The 19,515-nt window shown below is 37.4% G+C and overlaps 1 protein-coding gene across 2 annotated transcripts in view; it reads right to left on the bottom strand.

The window, feature by feature from the left end:
* PRKG2 (protein kinase, cGMP-dependent, type II) overlaps positions 1-19,515 on the bottom strand; it is an 86,026-nt gene that overhangs the window by 42,345 nt on the left and 24,166 nt on the right. For both annotated transcript variants that reach the window (XM_004681182.2, XM_012724307.1), the window contains exons 3-6: positions 14,551-14,717; positions 11,248-11,361; positions 9,720-9,825; positions 4,852-4,915 (exon numbers count right to left, since the gene is read on the bottom strand). In XM_004681182.2, the coding sequence (XP_004681239.1) occupies positions 4,852-4,915; positions 9,720-9,825; positions 11,248-11,361; positions 14,551-14,717 (451 nt within the window). The remainder of the gene's footprint in view (positions 1-4,851; positions 4,916-9,719; positions 9,826-11,247; positions 11,362-14,550; positions 14,718-19,515) is intronic.

Here is a 19,515-nt window from a genome sequence, read left to right as displayed (position 1 = left end):
CTGGAAGTGACCCACATGGTGCAGCAGACCTCTCCTGACCCACCCACTGCTCCTCTCAGCAGTGTACTTCGTTCATCTGTTCTGCTCCCCACTCTGTCTCTGGTGAATCCTCTCAGCACCCCTGCACCTCTGGCCTGTACCCCAGCTCTATATGCATAAATAAGTAAACCTTTAAAAAAAAGAATAGCACTGGGAACCAGGAGATGGAACTGCAAGGTCAAAGAAGCTCTGGCATAAATAACAGGTGGCTCAAGAGAGACACGTACAGAAGAAGTGTACTTGCTTCCAGGCTCTGAACTTGCATCAGGATTGGGGCACCTCAAGGAGTCACATGGAGGAGAGACACATGTAGAGGCTAACAATGGCAGACTTTGTCTTGATTTATACTTCAATTTGCTCCTTTTAGCTCCATTGATCCCGTTCTTAAGGTTCTCCACTAAAAGGTGGCAAACTTTTGTGCCCAGGAGCACCACTTTGAGCCAGCCCTATTTGGCTGGACATCAGCCTCAAGAGGATGAGTGACTTTGGATGTTTTATTCAGAGTATTCTTTCTTCTTCTCTCTCGATGCACACTAACCCCAGTAAAAATTCCTTTTCATATAAGAGTATGTTTTGATTTTGTGTACATGGAAGTCTGGACCCATTTAGGTTTGGGGCATCCCACGGTACCCCTTAATCTGCTCACTAGTACAAGTATCATGTGATTGTGTACCCAAGTTGGTTGCTTAAAAATCTGCACACAGTACAGTCACTTGGGTTGTTACCAGCTATATTTTGTTCATCCAAATATGATCATTAGAAATTTTAAAGCAAAAATGCCTGGATGGTATGGACCCAAGCACAATTTAGTAGCTGATTACTCATTGCCAGGGAACCAGAGCCTAGAAAAATGAAAACACAGAAATGAAAAACAGAAATCATTCTTTATGGGTGAAGCAACTATAGAGAATTCTATAATAAAATACTGAGAGTATTCCTAGCAGTGTACTCCACTATCCCCTTATTTTGTGCACGAGGACACCTTAATGTCCACCCCAATAAACTGACAGCTGCTAATGATAGAGGAATGACTACAAACCCTACTCTTTGCACTTTGGACTAGTGAACTTTCTATGACACCTCGTGGGACCACCATAAAATGGTCTGTAAATTGAGGGGGGAAAAAATCACAATTATTTCAACTTTCTTATGGCTCTGGATGTAATCATTAAAATGAGGAAAAGCCTCTGGCTTATGCAAGTGTTAGCAGCAGCAATAAGAAAGGAAGACTTTAAGACCAGACTTTTAAAATATGATTAAAATGGAAAATTCCTGGATGAAGAGGCAGACTGTGGCAAACTCAAAATATATATAGATATAGATATACACACACACATACACACACACACACACACATATTCTCTTCATGACTTTAAACTAGTACTTCTCAAATTTTAATGAGTATAAGAATCACATAGTTAAAATGTTAATATGTGGGTACCTGGGCCCTACCACAGTTCTATTCAGTAAGTATGCAGCAGTCCCTGGGAATCTTCATTTTAAGTAGCACCACAGGTGGTCCTAGTAATCAGGGACATTCCATATCATCTCCCCCAACCCTGACCCAACCCACCATCAAAGTAGTGAAAGGTGGCATGGCGAAAGTCACAGGACAAAGGGTCACAAGGTCAAAGGTCAAATATCAAAGTGCCTTGGCCCTCCCTGGTGGCGCAGCGGGTTAAAGCACAGCACAAAGAAGCAAAAGGCCACTTCTGCATGAGTTTGATCCCCGCCTGCCCCGGAGATGACCACATGGCGCGGCAGACCTCTCCTGACCCGCCCGCTGCTCCCCTCAGCAGTGTACTTCGTTGATCTGCCTGTTCTGCTCCCCTCTCTGTCTCTGGTGAAGCCTCTCACCCTCCACATCTCTGGCCTGTACCCCAGTTCTATATGAATAAATAAATAAATCTTTAAAAAAAAATATCAAAGTGCCTTAACAGGTGACTTTGGATTAATCACACAATCCATGCTAACTGGGTTGAGCATAGGTGAGAACAAACACTTCCATTCTTTTCTTGTCTGTTGTACTGCACAAATGCCAGGTGCAGAAGTCACATTGTCATTTTCATTATCATAATAGTTACTCTGCATTGAGAATCTGTACATGCATTATGATGCTCATTAGTTAACTCTTACAGCACTCCAGTGACTAAGCCAGTACCATTCCTACTCTCCAAGAAGAGCCTTAACAGCCATGTCTGTCTCAAGAAGGAAATGCTCTGGGTGATTTAAGCTACAGCAAGACATGCAGTTGGCGCATCGCACAAGCAGGGCCATTTGATGTAGGAGTTCATTGGTCAAAGTCTTAGCCAACATGGCAGAGCAACTGCTTGGGGGTGGGAGAGTCTGATCCCTCTTTCTCACCCCTGCACAAAAGCAAAAAAACCTCCCAAATCAATTCCTAAACAACATGCCAGACCCAGCCTGTTTTTCCCAGAGATTATGAAGCCAGTTTGGGAACAGCTGTGCTGGGGCTCTGCGGGCTCCTTGTCACATCTCGGATGCATTAGTGATTGGCGTTGTCAGGAGGACCCTGCTGATGGGCCATTAGTCCAAGCTATGCTGGTAAATTATGTGCTTTTTTTAGAACTAAATAGATCCATTACTCTCTTGTTAATCACTTTCATATTTGAGAATTTTCACACATTACAGAGGCACATTTGTTTGCCAGGTAGGAATAAAGAGCCCTTTATAAACTGTGCTGCTGTCTGCAAATGCTGATATAATAAAGCCTTTCTGGGGTATTTTAAAAGATGAGACTTTCAAACACGAATTGTGTGTTAATTAAAACTGGATTTGAGCCCCCATCTATATATTTTGCAGCTATTGCCTGTGGCTGCTATAAATATGTCTAATTTACCATTTATTTTTAATGACACTAAATTTTAATATTTGCTGTCAGCATGGAATTCCCCCTCTGGTGAAGCTACTCTATTAGTATTATATTAAAAACAGATTTCCTCAGTTAACAAAAAATATAGGGCCTCTCCAGCTTTAAAAATAACACTCAGAAATTAGGATGAATTATTAATTTGTAACATCTGTGATTGGGTTATGCTACATTGTGAAAATCCCATGAGAGCTCAGGCAAGCAGTCCTCTTGAAACGACTTCATATTTGAACCCTTTGGGGACACAAGGCCAGGCTCTGTGTCATTATGGCCAGTCATTGATAAACTGCTAGATGGTTCCATGAATTGCAAATGGTAATATTACTGTGTCACTTACACTTAAGGATAAAATGGTCAAGGCTGCCTTCTCAACACATATTAGTTAACACTGTATATTGTGATTGACAGAGGCATGAATCTGTCAACAATCAGTCTTCCAGGGGTTTCCTGTCCCCCATTGAGAACAGCTTTATAAAAGCTTAACATCTGCATAAGACTCCTTTACTATTTCTTGCCTCTTTTAAATTCGTGTCACTTTGGTTTCAATAAAATTGACCCTTAAAAAAGTTGGAGGGAGGTTGCTTGCTTTGAATTTTAGTCTCTGAAATGTGAAGAGATTTTTCATATAATGCATATCATTGGAATCCCAGGTATAAGTCATAAAAGCATTACTCACAAAAAGACTTGACTAGTGTTGGACAACAACCAACCATCTGGGTGATGCCTAATGTGAATTTTTGAGCACATTCCAATATGCTGCTTTCTCCTAGCTGTTAAAATAGGTAAAGTGCTTCTTCAGTGCAATATTTTAAACGTCTTTTCATGGCCTTGAGTTTTAACGTAGAAAGTGTTACACAAACTGATTCAGAGGCCTGTCATCAAAACCCCCAATATCTCCTTTCTCTACTTCACTTCCTAATTATGCATACCAGGCTCTTTTATACTGTGAACTCTGTAAGGGATTGTAATGTTAATTGCAGAAAATCAAATGGCTCTTGAGTAAAGCAGTTTAATTTTATAGAATATACTAAAAGATTAAAATATGTAAATCAAATGTCAATTTGCACATGCAAATCCAATTTGCTTTTATACATTTCAGAAGAGTTGCCTAAACCCGGGAAAGTCCCTTAATTGAATGTGGGTTGGCCTATGGTTTTTCACAATAGAAAAAGGTTCCTGTCTCTGTGGACTGGTAATCTTCCATCTTTTCCTTTGCAGTTATTTATAATGTTAAATATTAATAATGCTGTAACAGGGTGGTCCAAGGAAAAGGGGAGGTTCTAGATTCCTTGCCCCACTCAAGAAAGGGTGGAGGTGAGCAGGGAAGAGAAGAAGCTGGAGAAAACACTAGGAAGTGAGGAAGCAGGATGGAAGCCAGAAGGAGACCTGGAGGAGGCACAACGAGCAGAGAGACGTATTTGCTTCTTGGTCCTGGACTGGTTGAAATGAAATAGATGTGGGTGTAGGGCTCTGGGGGAGGTTAACAAAGCAGCATTAATCTCGATTTTGATTTTGCTCTTTTTCTTCTAGAGCTGGCTGGCTGGTTTTGACCCTTTTCTATGGGTCACTATGTGTAGGTGCTTTAGATTTGTGGTGGGATCTCAGGCCTCACAGGTCCTGCTTTGGGCCAACCTGGGCATTTTCCCACGAGGGGATGGGCAACTTTGGGTGCTTGATTTGGAAATTATATTCTCCCCCACTCTTCCCCTTTTCTGTATTGCACACTAAATGCATAAACGTTTCTTTCCATTGAAGGTAGGTCTTGTGCACTAGAGTACATTTAGTCTTGATACAGCAGGTGGCAGAAACTGTTTAGAGATGGCAGGTTTGGGAGCTTTGGGGTGTCCCTCTCCCTATCCTGTAACGATGCTAGTTTATACAGTCTGTTAAGAAAATGTAATTTTTACTTTGAAATTTCTTACCACTTCCAAGCAGTCAATGATCTTGGTTAACTTCTCTTCAGGTAAATTCTTCAGCAAGGATACACTTTAAAATTAAAAAGAAGCCTGTTTATCTCCTGCATGAAATTATAGTCACACAGTTCTATGCAATGACATTCTTCACATGCATTTAAAAAACACACATTAATTTTTCCAAAGTAAATCTTCAAATCTCAAAGACATTGAAATTATATAATTACAGACATTTATCATAGACAAATTTAAAAAATAGTAAGATACCAAGAGGAAAGAAAATTCCCATTTTGTCTATTTGGGGAAAGACATTCTACATTTGTTGCTGGTTTTCAAAGTGAATCACTTCCGGAAATGTGTTCTCTCCGCATCTCAAAATCTCTTATTAGCATGGTTGAGGAGCTCTGCTTCCAGAGAAGGATCAGATGTCCATCTAAATCCTTGTAATTAAATAAAGACTGAATCCAGAGGGATGTAGGAATTAGCATGAAATGATCTTTGATTATTAGTCATACTGTAATGTCTTTTAAAATTCATGGTAGCCAGAGGCAAATGATAGGAACAATTTTACAGATAATAATGAATGAGATGGACATAAATGCTGAAACCAAACTCAGGTATTTCAATCAGTATACTTAACCAATCAATATGATTAAATTGTTCATTTAAAGGAACTTATTTGACTTTATTCATTTTTATTCAGGACTGTTGATACAATTTCTATAAGATAAACATCTCTTTCTTACCAGCTAAAATTTGACACCCATGTGGAAAGATGATGCTACTCCAAAAATACACAACTGGATCTAATTTGTGAAAAGAGCACTAAACTGCCCCTTGAACATGTGCACCCTGAAGCACCTTAGCCAGATGTGTTTAAGAATGTCTGTGTCAGATGTGCTTGTCATTGCAAAACACTGGCACACACCCAATGAGAGAACAGATAAATGTACTGTGTCCTACAACAGGAAAGATCATTGAGCTAATGAACTGAATAAATCTCAGAATAAGATTGAGTCAAAAAAAGAATTGCAACAGAATAACATTTTTAGAAAGTTCAAAAATGGCCTACGTCATGCTATAAGCTAAATACTAAACTTCAGATTGTAGGCCACCCCCAAAGAGAGAATGAGGGAGGTTGAGAGATGAAAGAGGGAATCTGGGAACTTGAACAAATTGCCACCATCCTACTTCTCATGTGGGAAATAAATTGATGGGGTTCCTTACTTATGTTATTATAACTTATATTTATACATTTGTATATATGTATCTTTTGTATATATTGATGCAGGAAAGAAGAGAAAATCTGAAAGAGACAGCACCAGGTTCAAACCTGACTCACACAAGAAGGTGGAGGCAGGAGGGAATTAACATGACCATTAACCGGGTCATAGAAATCCAGACCCTTAGTGCGTTATCACAAGGTATAAGGCCCAAACAGGGTTCAGATTACTGTGGGGAGGTTCAGAAGCACAGAACTGAAGTTAAAGATATAGAGACTGGAGCCACTGGCTCATTGTGAAATCTCCAGTTCTTTTAGGATTCCACATAGTTATCCAAAATCGGCAGCAAACAGGTGACCCCACAAAGGAGTGAGCCCCTTTGGGAGGGCCCAAAGAGAAAAGAACTATATCAGGGCAGTCTGCACTGGCACCGGGCAGCAGTCCTCTGCCCACCTGTGACTATGCAGTTGCTTCATTCCATCAACTCTCTCCCTTTGCAGGGCAGCAGTCTCCTGCCTGCCATTGTAACAGGGTGGTCCCTAGGAAAAGGGGAACTTCCAGGTTCCCTGCCCCACCCAGAAGGAGGGTGGAGCTGAGCAGAGAAAAAGGAGAGAAGAGAAGGAATCAGAGAAGAAAAGAAGGAAGCTGGATGGAGAACAAGGAGACCTGAGGAAGCCACATGGAGCAGCAAGCATGTGATAAAGAAACTGCCCTTGTTTCCTGACCCTGGACTGGTTAAGGCAGATGTGGGTGAGATACCTGTAGGGAGGTGACTATGGCAGTGTTTATATTGACTTTGATTTTTCTCTTTTCCTCCCAGATTTGTCTGGCCATTTCTGACCCTTTTCCATGGGTCCCGGCCAGCAGGTGCTTTAGTCTAGTGGCAGCTTTCAGGCCTTGCTTTGGGCCAATCCCTTTTGGGTGGACTTTTGCCCATGAGGGGATGGGTAACTTCAGGTGTTTGATTTACAAGTTATATTCTTTGTGTTCCGTATTGTATATTCACTATATTAAAGTCCCTTTTCATTAAAATTTTATGTTTTGTCTTGACGCAGCAGATGGCAGAACCCACTTAGAGCAGGCAGGTTTGGGGCTTCAGGGGTGCCCCTCTCTCCCTGTCCTGTAACAGTGTGACCTGTACCCTGCCGGACTTCCCTTCACTGACCTCCCACAGCAGAGCCAGCTTCCTCTAGGCCTCCCGCCTGCAAACATGCAGGCCACTCTCAGCAAAACTATCCCTTTCAGAGCAGCTCTTTTTGCTCACTTGTGTCTGAACAAATGTCCTTTATTCTTCTGTCCCTTCCCCTATTAAACCTGCTCTTTAAATATAACTAACGGGCCCTCCCTGGCTGTGCAGCGGGTTGGAGCACAGCACTGTGAAGCTAAGCCAAGGCCAGACCGCTTCATTGTGAATTCAATCTCCTCCCCGGAGGTGATCCACATGGCACAGCAGACCTCTCCTGACCGGCCCGCTGCCCTACTCAGCAGTGTACTTCTGTTATAGGACAAAATCTGTTATATGAAAGGGAGAGAGGGAGAAACCCCTGAAGCCCCCAAACCTGCCTGCTCTAAGTGAGTTCTGCCATCCGCCGCAATAAGACAGACATATAAAACTTTAATGAAAAGGGATTTTAATACAGTAAATAAACAATACGGAACACAAATAATATAACTTCTAAATCAAACACCTGACCCTCGTGGGCAAAAGTCAACCCAAAAGGGATTGGCCCAAAGCAAGGCCTGAAAGCTGCCACTAGACTAAAGCACCTGCTGGCCGGGACCCATGGAAAAGGGTCAGAAATGGCCAGACAAACCTGGGAGGAAAATAGAAAAACCAAAGTCAATATAAACACTGCCATAGTCACTTCCTACAGGTCTCTCACCCACATCTGCCTTAACCAGTCCAGGGTCAGGAAACAAGCCCAGTTTCTTCCTCACATGCTTGCTGCTCCATGTGGCTTCCTCAGGTCTCCTCCTTCTCCATCCAGCTTCCTTCTCTCTTCTCCTTTTTCTCTGCTCAGCTCCACCCTCCTTCTGGTTGGGGGAGGGAACCTGGAACTTCCCTTTTTCCTAGGGACCACCCTGTTACACTTAGTCCATCTGCCTGTTCTGCTCCCCACTCTGTCTCTGGTGAATCCTCTCACTGCCCCTGAACCTCTGGCTGTACCTCAATTCTATACGCATAAATAAATAAATATTTCCAAAAATAAATATAACTAACATCTCTGTCTCATGTAGAAACTTGCCTGGGGAACTCACTGTGTGCAGGAAAGAAGAGCTCTGGTGAGCTCAGGGTGAACCCCATACTCTAATCTCATCTCCAAAAAAAACTACATCAATATCACATATATAACAATAAAAAGATGTAAGTGCAAAAGCTTGATTTTATATTACAAAACATCTATCTCATCTGTTCCCCTATTGATGAAAAGGTAAATGGATAACCAAAATTCATTGATTAGCTCATGCTAATCAATCTGTTATGCTATGGATCTATTATGTTAGTGAAAATTTTATCATGTAAATAAATCACCTAATGGTCCCTCCCTGGTGGTGCAGTGGGTTAAAGCACAGCACTAAGAAGCTAAAGCCACTTCAGCATGAGTTCGATCCCCTATCCCAGAGGTGATCCACATGGCGTGGCAGACCTCTCCTGACCCGCCCGCTGCTCCCCTCAGCAGTGTACTTACTCCATCTGCCTGTTCTACTCCCCACTCTGTCTCTGGTAAATGTTCTCTCATGGCCCCCGCACCTCTGGCCTTTACCCCAGTTCTGTATGCATAAATAAATAAATCTTTAAAATATATATGCATATACATCACCTAATACTTTAGAGATAAAGAGGAAATTGATTTTAGGAAAAGTCTATAGTCTCTTCCCCCAAACCCCTCAGGAAGGCAGAAATCAGGTTTATCTTGTTCCCTACTGAATCTTCAATGTTTAAGCCCTGGGCATAAGGATTTGTTCAATGAGTGTGTGAATGAGGTAACAAAAAGAAGAAAGGAAAGAAGAGGAATATGTACTAGCACATTCTCTTAACCCATATGATATGTCACATGAGTTTTTTATTTCTCTGTGAATGGATGTGTCCAGGTTGTCAGGAAAGAGAGCAGTTCACAAAGTGAGGAAGTTCCAAGGATGTGTGTCATCCTGACAAGCATAGTAACATTTTGGCATGTTAGATGGTTACAAATAATAGCAATCTGGAAGATGAGTGACAGTAACTGGGGAAAAAGAATGTCTCAGGAAAACAAAGAGAATCATAAAACACAGCCATATTAATATTGTTCTCAGCAAAGCATTTTTTAAAAACTCATCTTTTGTTATCCATTTCCCAGTTACAGGATGCCTTTCAAGGTTAACTGAGCAACTCAGGTGACTATGTTTGGGTCTTCTGCACATTTTTCTGTACCATGTACAATGATTACTCCACAAAAACAAGGGCAAAATTACAGCAGAAAACTAAGGAAAATGAGGTCTATTTTTTTCCATATACTAGCATTTACTACAAGGGAATACTTTTGTACCTTTGTTTTAATTATGTAGGAAATGCTTAAGTGAGAGATGTTACAATTAAGTCATTATTCTGGTAAAAACAAGTCCACAACATAGCTACACTGTTGTCTGCTCTTTCCTTCAGTGTGTTGTTCTTACCTTCTTAGGAAGTTTCTATACTGTTCGTCTCTAGCTTGAGCTGTCCTTCTCATGATATTCTGGAATACCTCTCGATCTAGTGCCCAAGTTTTAACATTGGTAATAGCTTTGGAAAAATCAAGAAAACAAAAATATATTGTTTAATCCCACATTAAGAAAATATTCTAAAATGTTAATCAGTAAATTTGTAATATGTTCTCATAAAATATTTCTTGGAAAATCATTATTTAAACAAGCAAATGGAAGGAAGTGTGATATAAATAGTGGCTAATTTTATACAATCATTTTTGGCTTTGAAATGAACCATGATTTAGAAGTGAATAGTAAAAGATTTCCTTTCTAATTATATGTTGCTTAGGATGATATTAAAATTAGTTTGCAATTTCCAATTATGTACTATATCATCAGGATGCATTTTAGATTTGTATTGTGAAATAAAAATACCAGCCAGACTGTAGCTTATCTAGAGAGTAAAGAATCTAGAAAGGTAGTTGAAAGCTAGAGGTGTGTGTGTGTGTGTGTGTGTGTGTGTGTGTGATGGGTTTTTGTGTGTCTGATGGCTTTTTATGTGTTTTAGACATTGTTGCTAATGAGAACCAATGTATTTTAAGATCTCTATGGTTACTTGGGGATAAAATGTATACAAATCATTTTGAAAGAGGTTATATAAGATGGTTTTTGAGAATTTTTTTAATAAGACAGATTGAAAGCAAGAATAAAATCTGAAAAGTAAGAGGTTCAGGAGTAACATTACTAAAAAATCTATTTGAAATTATGGTTCAGAGTTTTTCAAAGGAATAATGAGAGTCTAAAGAATAGCTCAAAATGCAAAATTTTGGCTTACTGAACTTTGAAAGAGTAAGAATCATCTTGGGATTCTAATAAAAAATACAGACCTCTAAAACCAAAGCAAAACAGCAAGTTTGTATGATTCAGGTTTGTAATCAAGCCTGGTTATCTGCATTTTTATGAAATATTGCAAAAATCCTAAGACACATAGCCCAGACCCAAAAACCAAGAAATACCACATAAAAAAAATCATAAGAAAACCCAAGATTACCTTGAATGAAAACAATTAAAAACAAGAACTCTAAGGGGAAATAAATTAATCCCAAAACTCATACATGAAAACTCCCATGAACTCACAATGTTTTTGATTTATTTCTTTCTGTTAATTCAATTCCTTTTTTTTTTCCTGGTTTATAATATGGTCAGAAAACTCATGAAGACTAGAAAGCAAACATTTGAGATAGCCAAAAGTAGATTTGTACATACTAAAAAAAGTAAATATTGGGATCATTTAGTTTGAAATATTTTTTCATTTTTAATGTACAAGTATCTCATGGAAAGATGTTTTAAGTTTGAATTACTGAGGCAAGTGTTTCAATATCAATCCTTTTAGAAGCAGCATTTTTATTAATCAGAACATACAAGGAGACAAAAGACTCTGAATGAGGAGGTATCAGTGATTTAAGCAGATTATCTTTAATACTATGCAACAATTCAAACCAGTGTATCATCCTGTTACCTTTCACAGAGGCAGTCCTTGTACAGTTGTATAAAATGGCTAGTTCCCCAAATGTGGTCCACATAGGAATGGCTGACAGCAATTTCTCCCCTTGAAACACCTCTAGTCGGCCCTCTGAAAGGTTGAATTTAAGAAAAACAATCAAAACAAACATATAATCCATAAATTAAAAAGACAATACAATCATAAAGTATATAAATAATACAGGTAAGATGTCTTAATGATTCCCATTATAATAGTGTCCTAAGTGTGAAAAATGAAATCAGCTCTACACTTACAATTAGTTTGTTCACAGTGAGACTCAAATCTTTTATATAAGCAAACAAAACCCTAAGCATGAGGTCCTTCTATAATAATGAGGATAGTAATGATGCATACTTTATACAGTTGTTGTCAAATACTAGATAAACCAGTATACGTAGGGAAATTAGAACTACAGCTAGCATAAAGTGAGTGCTTCCTATCAGCTATTGCTAATGTTACAATCATTGTTACAAAATTCTTTCCCTGAAGCAGTGGATGACAAGTATTTTACTTAAAATTCATTTAGTCCATGAAAAAACATAGCACATTAAAACTATCTCCCTTGTACAGATGAATTGCTCTAACTGAGAAGTGCAGAGGCCCTGGGGGTCAGACTTCCTGGCTCTGACTAGCCACTGGCTGTGTGACCTTGCCTCAACTATTGTCCAATCTCTCATTCATTAAAATGAGTTACCAAATGAAGCATTTAAAAAGTCCAAGAGAAAGACAGTGTCATTAGAATTAGAAGACAAATCACAGCTTGAGAAAATATTTCTGCAAAAAACATATATCTGATAAAGGATCATTTTACCAAAAAAAAAGCAAAAAAAAAAAAAACACTCAGCAAAAAAAAAACAAAGTCATAAAAAAGAAAAAGAGGAGTTGTTAATACTGATCTTCTAGGCAAAGATTGGCGGTCAAGGCTGAAACACAGTCCACCCCTTCTTAATTCTTTAGTCCTGGCAATTATCTACTTTTCCTTCAAAACAAGCACAAATAAACTAAAATCAGATACCCAAAAGACCTACATAATTAGAGAAAGAAAAGTGGTGAGGTCACTTTTTCTTTCTTTTGAGGAATTAATCAGGCTTTCCTTCTCATAACTCACCACTAAATAGCTCTGGCCACCTCTGTGCATTCATTCATTAATTCATTCAACAAATCTGACATGAGTTCCCTACATTGTGCCAAGAATTGGTTTTTATGCCATAGAAACAGAGTGAACAAAACAAAAGATACTTATTCTGACAGAATTTATATTCTAGTGAAAAATAAACTGTTCTTGTTTCATATCCTACAGATAAGTAATGTAATACAGTATTTCCCATTGCAACTAAACTGTTTCATTAAAACCTTTTAGTGCTACCATGAAGTTGCTAACATGGATCTTAATGGATTCCATCGGTTATGTCTCATGGGTCTTGAGCAAAACTCTAAAATTAAGTGGAATATCAAAAACTTAAGCTAAGTACATTTTACTATTTGCAATTCATACTATATTTTATAAAGGAGGTATTTTTTTTTAAATATTTATTTATTTATTCGTACAGAACTGGGGTACAGGCCAGAGATGCGGAGGGCGAGAGGATTCACCAGAGACAGAGTGGGGTGTAGAACAGACAGATCGATGAAGGGAGCAGCGAGCGGGTCAGGAGAGGTCCGCCATGCCATGTGGTCACCTCCGGGGCAGGTAGGCAGGGATTGAACTCATGCGGAAGTGGCTTTCATTCTTAGTGCTGCGCTTTAACCCACTGCGCCACCAGGGAGGGCCAAAAAGGAGGTATTTTTAATTAAGAATGTGTTCAATCAATAAAATCAGGACAAATAAGAAACTGTCCAATTTTTAGTCCACGTATGTAATAGCCTTGATTTCAATGACTGTTGATGCTGACAAACTTTTCTTTCCCAGGTCTTTGACCAGAGCTACAGGCAAAGACCAAGGTAGGCTGATTTGACCTTTCCAGCCTTTTCTAGCATGTTCCATAAATATTTGGAATGACCTATCTTCTCTTGTCAAATGGTATAGTATTGACAATTCTAATTTAATAGTGCTAAAGGGAATGGCCATGAGAAAAAGTTGAAAGGGGAAAATTCCTCTGGATCACCCATCCCTAAAACCTTGAGAGCTGGTTAAATTTGGACTCTAACTCCTGTCTCGAATAGAGTAATTACTTGGGAATGACTGTGCAATTTTAAAGAGTCTACAAAGATATATATGACGAATTATACATGACCAATTAAAATGAAACCAGCATGTTTTAAATTTCAAAGTATATAAAAACAACATTTTATGCACACATAGAATAGTACAAGTTTATTAACTTGTTTATATAGGTGACATCTGCCCATGCCTAAGGTTGCAAGGATACAAGAATAAAAGCATTGCTTAGATTGCCAGGAACTACAATGCAAAACTCCATCTGGACAAGCCAGTTTAACTTTTCTCCCTAAAACTCAAAAAGGTGAAGAAATTCAGAATTTAGCAGTATTCAATAACCATAAGTAATGTACAGCTCATTCTTGCTTCTATATGTAAAAGACCGTTTCGAGTATCACTGTCAAATGTGTGCATTTGAAAAATAAAGCCTCTGCCTATCTCACCATTATAGTCTTCCCAGCATGTAAGCAGTGACTATATATGGGGCTAAGCATTTAAGTGGCTCTAATATCACTAGTCTTAATCTTAAATCATTTCATTGGATTTGTCTTGTGGTTAAATGTACCTTGATTATCTTTTCAAATTATTGACACATAATCAAAATATCTCATAGAAAAAAATTTTTTTTCCTTTTCCTGGTACAATTATCTAAAAATAACAACATAAGTACAAAATTTTGAGTGGGAATACCTTTTTATAGTTGATGAGTTAGTAGCACTGTGATTAAAATATAGACCCTTGAGTCAGATTCTCTAAGTTTGCATTTTACCTCCACCACTTAAGAATTCTGTGTGGGCTTGGGTAAGTTATATAACCTTTCTGTGACATTATCATATTTGTTAATGATTATTAAAATGAAGATAACAGCTCTTGCCTCACAGTTGGTGAGAAGATGAAATAAGATCTCTCTGAGGGCTCAACATGTAGCCTGACTTATAGAAAGCAGTCATTAAATATCAAGTATTATTATCATGATTAGACCAGCAGTGTTACTATTTCATAAATTCAAGCTGATATATTTTCTATAAATGTAAGAAGAAACTTTTGCACAATGTTTGCAAAATATCATAAGATAATAAAACATTTGTTATACAATAACTAGAAAAATATATGAAACCTACCTGCCAGCACAAAGATATGGTTTCCTGGTTCTCCTTGCTTAATAATATAGCTCCCCTGCTGGTAGTTTCTCCCATACATGCACTCCACCATGTCTTTGATCTGCTGAGGATCTAGTCTCTTCAAAAACTGATTTTTATTGAGAGCATCTGTAATGAGCTTCTTCTCACTGGTGTAATGAAAGAGAGATTTGAGGTATAATCAATGAAATCCATATTTTGAAAAAATGATTCTTGATACCTAGGTACTTACAACTTTTCCAGCAAGGACATGCTATTTCTAGCCCCACCAACACCTGATCCTTATATATCATACTTTTACTTGTAAAATATTTTGAGTAATCATTATCCCACCAATTTTATTATTATTCCTAATTGTCATCATCATACATGTAACATCTCCCAAGAGTCTCAGATGAACCACTAGTGGGCGGGCACATGATTTTTAGATGGAAAGCATAGTTGGTTAATAGGTAGAAGGTATTATTTATGGAACTACAACACAGTATTCATTCATTGTTGTATACATGGGCACAAGCTATGCAACTTCTGTCATCAGACATGGTTCAGATGGAGGGGAAATGCTCTGAAAAATCAGAATTTCCATGCTAGCTGATGTTATGAGCCCCCTTTTTTGTATAATCAAAATATTCCAAGCAATCATCAGTTTTCTACTAGACTGCCTCAGCCTCATAATGTGCTGCCTGGCTCAGGTGAGCAAGCGCTGCCTCAGGATGGAAAGTCCTCTTGGAATCAAAAATATTACAACTGGCTGATTAATAAAAATAACTATAACAAAATTAATATTGTAAGACAAGGCAGTACTAGAATAATCAGAATTCTTTTGCTGTCCAGACGAGAACCCAAATCTCATCTCTCTACTATCTCACAATCCTTCTATTTCTAATGAACTGCTTAAATTTTCTATTTAATTTTCAAATAAGGAACTTCACCTAAATCTTCTATTCAGCTTTTGAGAAACTTTGCTATATCTCTTTGTGATTGACTTACAAGAGAATTACTCCACCTTAGCCCAGACCTTACTCTATCCTTCACATCTACACCCAGTCTCAACCCTAATCCCCGACTTTACTTTACCTTCTAAGATGTCTTGGCAAAAATCAAGGTCATAGACTAGTATTTTAGGTCTAAATGAAATTTATTTTTTAGCCAACCATCACTAAAAAATGTTAGCTTTAAATTTTATGGACTTATCTTCATTTTAATAGATCAATAATGTTATAATCTTAGCTGAAGGTCTATAGGACCCCAAACTGCTCTCAGAAAAAAAGATTGTGATCTCAGCCCAATTTATATGTTAATTGCTTGCTGAAAGTGTGTAAAATAAACTTCTGCTGAAGGCAGAACAGGAAGACTTGCACCCAACACTGACTCCCATGTCTTCCTCGAGCCCGCTCCCCCTTTTCCTCTTTTTCCCCTTTCAGGAATCTATGTTTGCCAACACTGCACCCACCTTGAGACCCTGCCTGTTCTTCCCCCCAATAATCCGTGATCGGGGAACATATAGTCTCTGACATACATGCATGCACAGAATTGATGGAAATTGTTATTTTATATTTTATTTAATATCATTATTGTGTAAGATAATATATCTTCTTATTTAATGGATAGATAGACTTATTCCCCATAGGATGTAAAACTGCCCATAATGTTTCTATGCCATTTATTACCTCTTTAGAGCTGGAGAAATCAACTACCTCAGGGTTTCACTGGATTTAATAAGACATAAGAAGTAATGATTGTAGTCTGGATTTACCTTGGTTTGACTTCCCATATGCCTAGATTACAGAGAAACTGCATTTCCAATCTCATAGCCTGCCCCTTCTGCATATCCAGTGCTCACTTACTAATAAACTTATAACCTTCTGTTTACTTTTGAGGAATAAATAGCTCAAAACAATTACTCAGTCTTTTTTTAACATCAATTTAAATATTGCAATTATATACTTTATATGTAGAATTCATAGAATTATTAAAATGGAAGAAAAGTTGCTTTTTGGGCTAAGTTCAGCATTTTTTGTACATGTGCAATATATTTGTTCTCACTCAAACTCAACGTGATTTTTAATAGGATTTTTCCATATTTTCTATTCAAATTTTCTCCCATTACCAGACTTATGGCTTGAAAATCTGTGAGCATTTTCTATATAGAATATACTCTCAAATACAAGATAAAATTTCATAGAAATGTTATGATCCTATGAACACATAAGGCAATGGAAAGAAACAGAATAAAATCTTACAGAGAAATCCCTTCTCCTCAGAGATTGTTATCCTTAAAGTCAGCTAAATTCTTCAAGCACCTGACCTTCAGAACCTTCTTCCACCTTCACTTTATCTGTGATCAATCTCATCAATTCTCTTTACAAAATATTACTGTAGCCCATTCAGTTATCATGTCACCATAGATGAGAAACACTGTAAGTTTGGACAGCTTTAAAGCTTCTTTTTGGTACACAGTTTTGGTATCCCAGATTAACCCTTCCAAAACCCTGACTTCATTTTTCTTCATCCACTAAAACCAATAATTTATTCAACTAAAATATAACAATAAGATAAATTTGCTAGATGATATTCTCTATGCAGTTGGTAGAGCTGTGAACAATACCAAAAAGCCTCAGTTTCATGGACATTTCATGATAGTGTAACACTCTAGGGTTTCTTCATTGTCCACATACCCCAAATTATGTTCCACAAAATCTGTGTTAAGTTTGAACAATTTTGGAAATTCACATTGTACATGTTAAAGATACAAAGAAATCTTGCAGCATACAAATCTTAAAGCAATGTTTCCCAAACCTCAATGTCTTCTCACTTGTTTTGAGTTTGTTGTTGAGTTGTTATTTTAACTTTTACTAACATTCCAAGGAACTACTATCAAAAAATCTTTTGCCCAAAATCTCACAATCATCCCACTTCTCACCACATAATTTGTCTCAATCCATCTACTTCCTAGTTCCCAAACCATCCTCTGTTATCTGTAGCTGGCATTCAGCTTTACCTTCAGGCATGGCACCTGTTTTCTCAGTGACTAGATTTAGTTTCTTCTCACATCAGCTTGCTTAAACTTTATGCATCTACTAAGGAATCCCTAAAAATAAAAAAAAAAAATCTGTTTCTGGATACTGTGGATTATACAACCTTTTTATTCTACTCTAAACTACTGGAGTAAATGCATTCTGTTTATTCAATTCAACAAGTTTTTAAAGATTCAACAAAAAGTATCAAACATTAAAATATAAAAATTAATTAAGCATGCTCTATGACCTCAAAAAGTCTCCAGATCTTTTAAATTTAGTTTAGTATTGTAATATTCTATTTGGTTAAAAAAAATCTCTTTCTATGAGATTTTCTCTAAACTAGGTTACAAATTATTTGATGAGTGGATCTTGGTTGAATTTTTGTTTAAGAGGCAGCTTATAGGAGTGATGAGAGTATGGACTTTGTAACCACTGCAGTTATGAGAGATTAGTGATTAGCAATACAAGTCTCCCAGTTCACACAAAATAATTACAAAAGCCGTAGTTAAACAAAGATGTGCAAACTGAGGATTTGCTGATGTTTAGGCAGCAATGAACAGGAGGTTGGTAGTTTCAGAGCACTGAGACAAAAGTTAGTGTCTAAGACACACCATGGAGGAAGGATTTTCATAAAACCCAAAATTTTAGATGGGGTAAATGCAGGATGCAACCTAGGATTCACAGCTATCCAAAAACAGACTAGCTCTGAAAACATATTTCAAAATGACTATTTTGAACAAGTAATAGTAAAATTCCTGTTTTGGCTAAAATAATCTGTCCCTACTCTGTGTGCCAGAGGCAAAGGTAAATATATTTTTTGTAACATGTTCACAAAATCTAGAAACTCAAATTTTTCCTATTGGGGTCATCTGGCATGACAAAGTCCACAAGGAGTACTTGTCATAACATCAAAAAATACCAAGAATACCAGAAGGAAAAAAAAATGACTGAAGGCCAAGGGATAAAGAGAAAATAGAAACAGAACCAAAGTCGATCAAGTTAATCCAGATATCAGACCAAGACTTTAATATAATGGTAATTATCAGGCTATTGGAAAAGTCATGCCAGTGTTTTCTTTGAAATGCATAGAAAAATGCATCATGACTTCTCTGACAACCCAATAATATATTTGAGGATATCAAGAGCAAAATGGAAAATGTCAGCAAACAATAAGTGCTTTTTAAAAATCAAACGGAGATTCTAAAATTGAAACACATTATGTCTAGTACATGGACTCAATCGATGAGCTTTAAATAGTAAAAGATACAATTGAAAAACAATAGAAACCTAATTTGAGGTAGCATATCTAAATAAAAGATTGGGAATAATGGAAAATGAGCAACAATAACAAAAACGATGGAAAACATAAAGACATGTAAGGCATAATAGAGAAGTTGAACACATATATGACTTTTGGTATCTCAGATTAACCCTTGAGGTATATTATGAAATCATATTCAAGAATTTTCTTAAGTTAATGGAATTTATCATGACATAGACAAAGCATGTTACCAAGCCCACATAAAATATATAGGTCCATGCTAAATAAATTGATTAAAGGTAAGTTCAAAGAGGAAAATCTATAAGGCAACTGTAGAAAAAATCAACCTTCGAATGACTAACAGTGGGACTGACTGAATCTTCAACAGAAATGATGGAAGCCAGAAGACAGCAGAGTATCTACAAATACTTCAAAGTGCTATTGCAATATCCTTACCCAATGATAATAGTCTTCAAAATGGAAAGCAAAATGAACACATTTTCAAAACGTTATTCCATTGGTAACAAAAATAAAGTGATCCCAGATGAAAGTTAGCAAATGTTAGAAAGAATATTAAAAATATTAGAAAGTAAATTTGATGACTAAAGGAAGTTTATCTTTATAAAACATTAATAATAAGAGCTTGGGCCCTCCCTGGTGGCGCAG

The sequence above is a fragment of the Condylura cristata genome, unplaced genomic scaffold, assembly GCF_000260355.1.
Source record: "Condylura cristata isolate star-nosed mole 26May11 unplaced genomic scaffold, ConCri1.0 scaffold00012, whole genome shotgun sequence".
Lineage (NCBI taxonomy): Eukaryota > Metazoa > Chordata > Mammalia > Eulipotyphla > Talpidae > Condylura > Condylura cristata.
The sequence above is the reverse complement of the archived record's forward strand: the minus strand, read 5'-3'. Positions and strand labels throughout refer to the sequence as shown.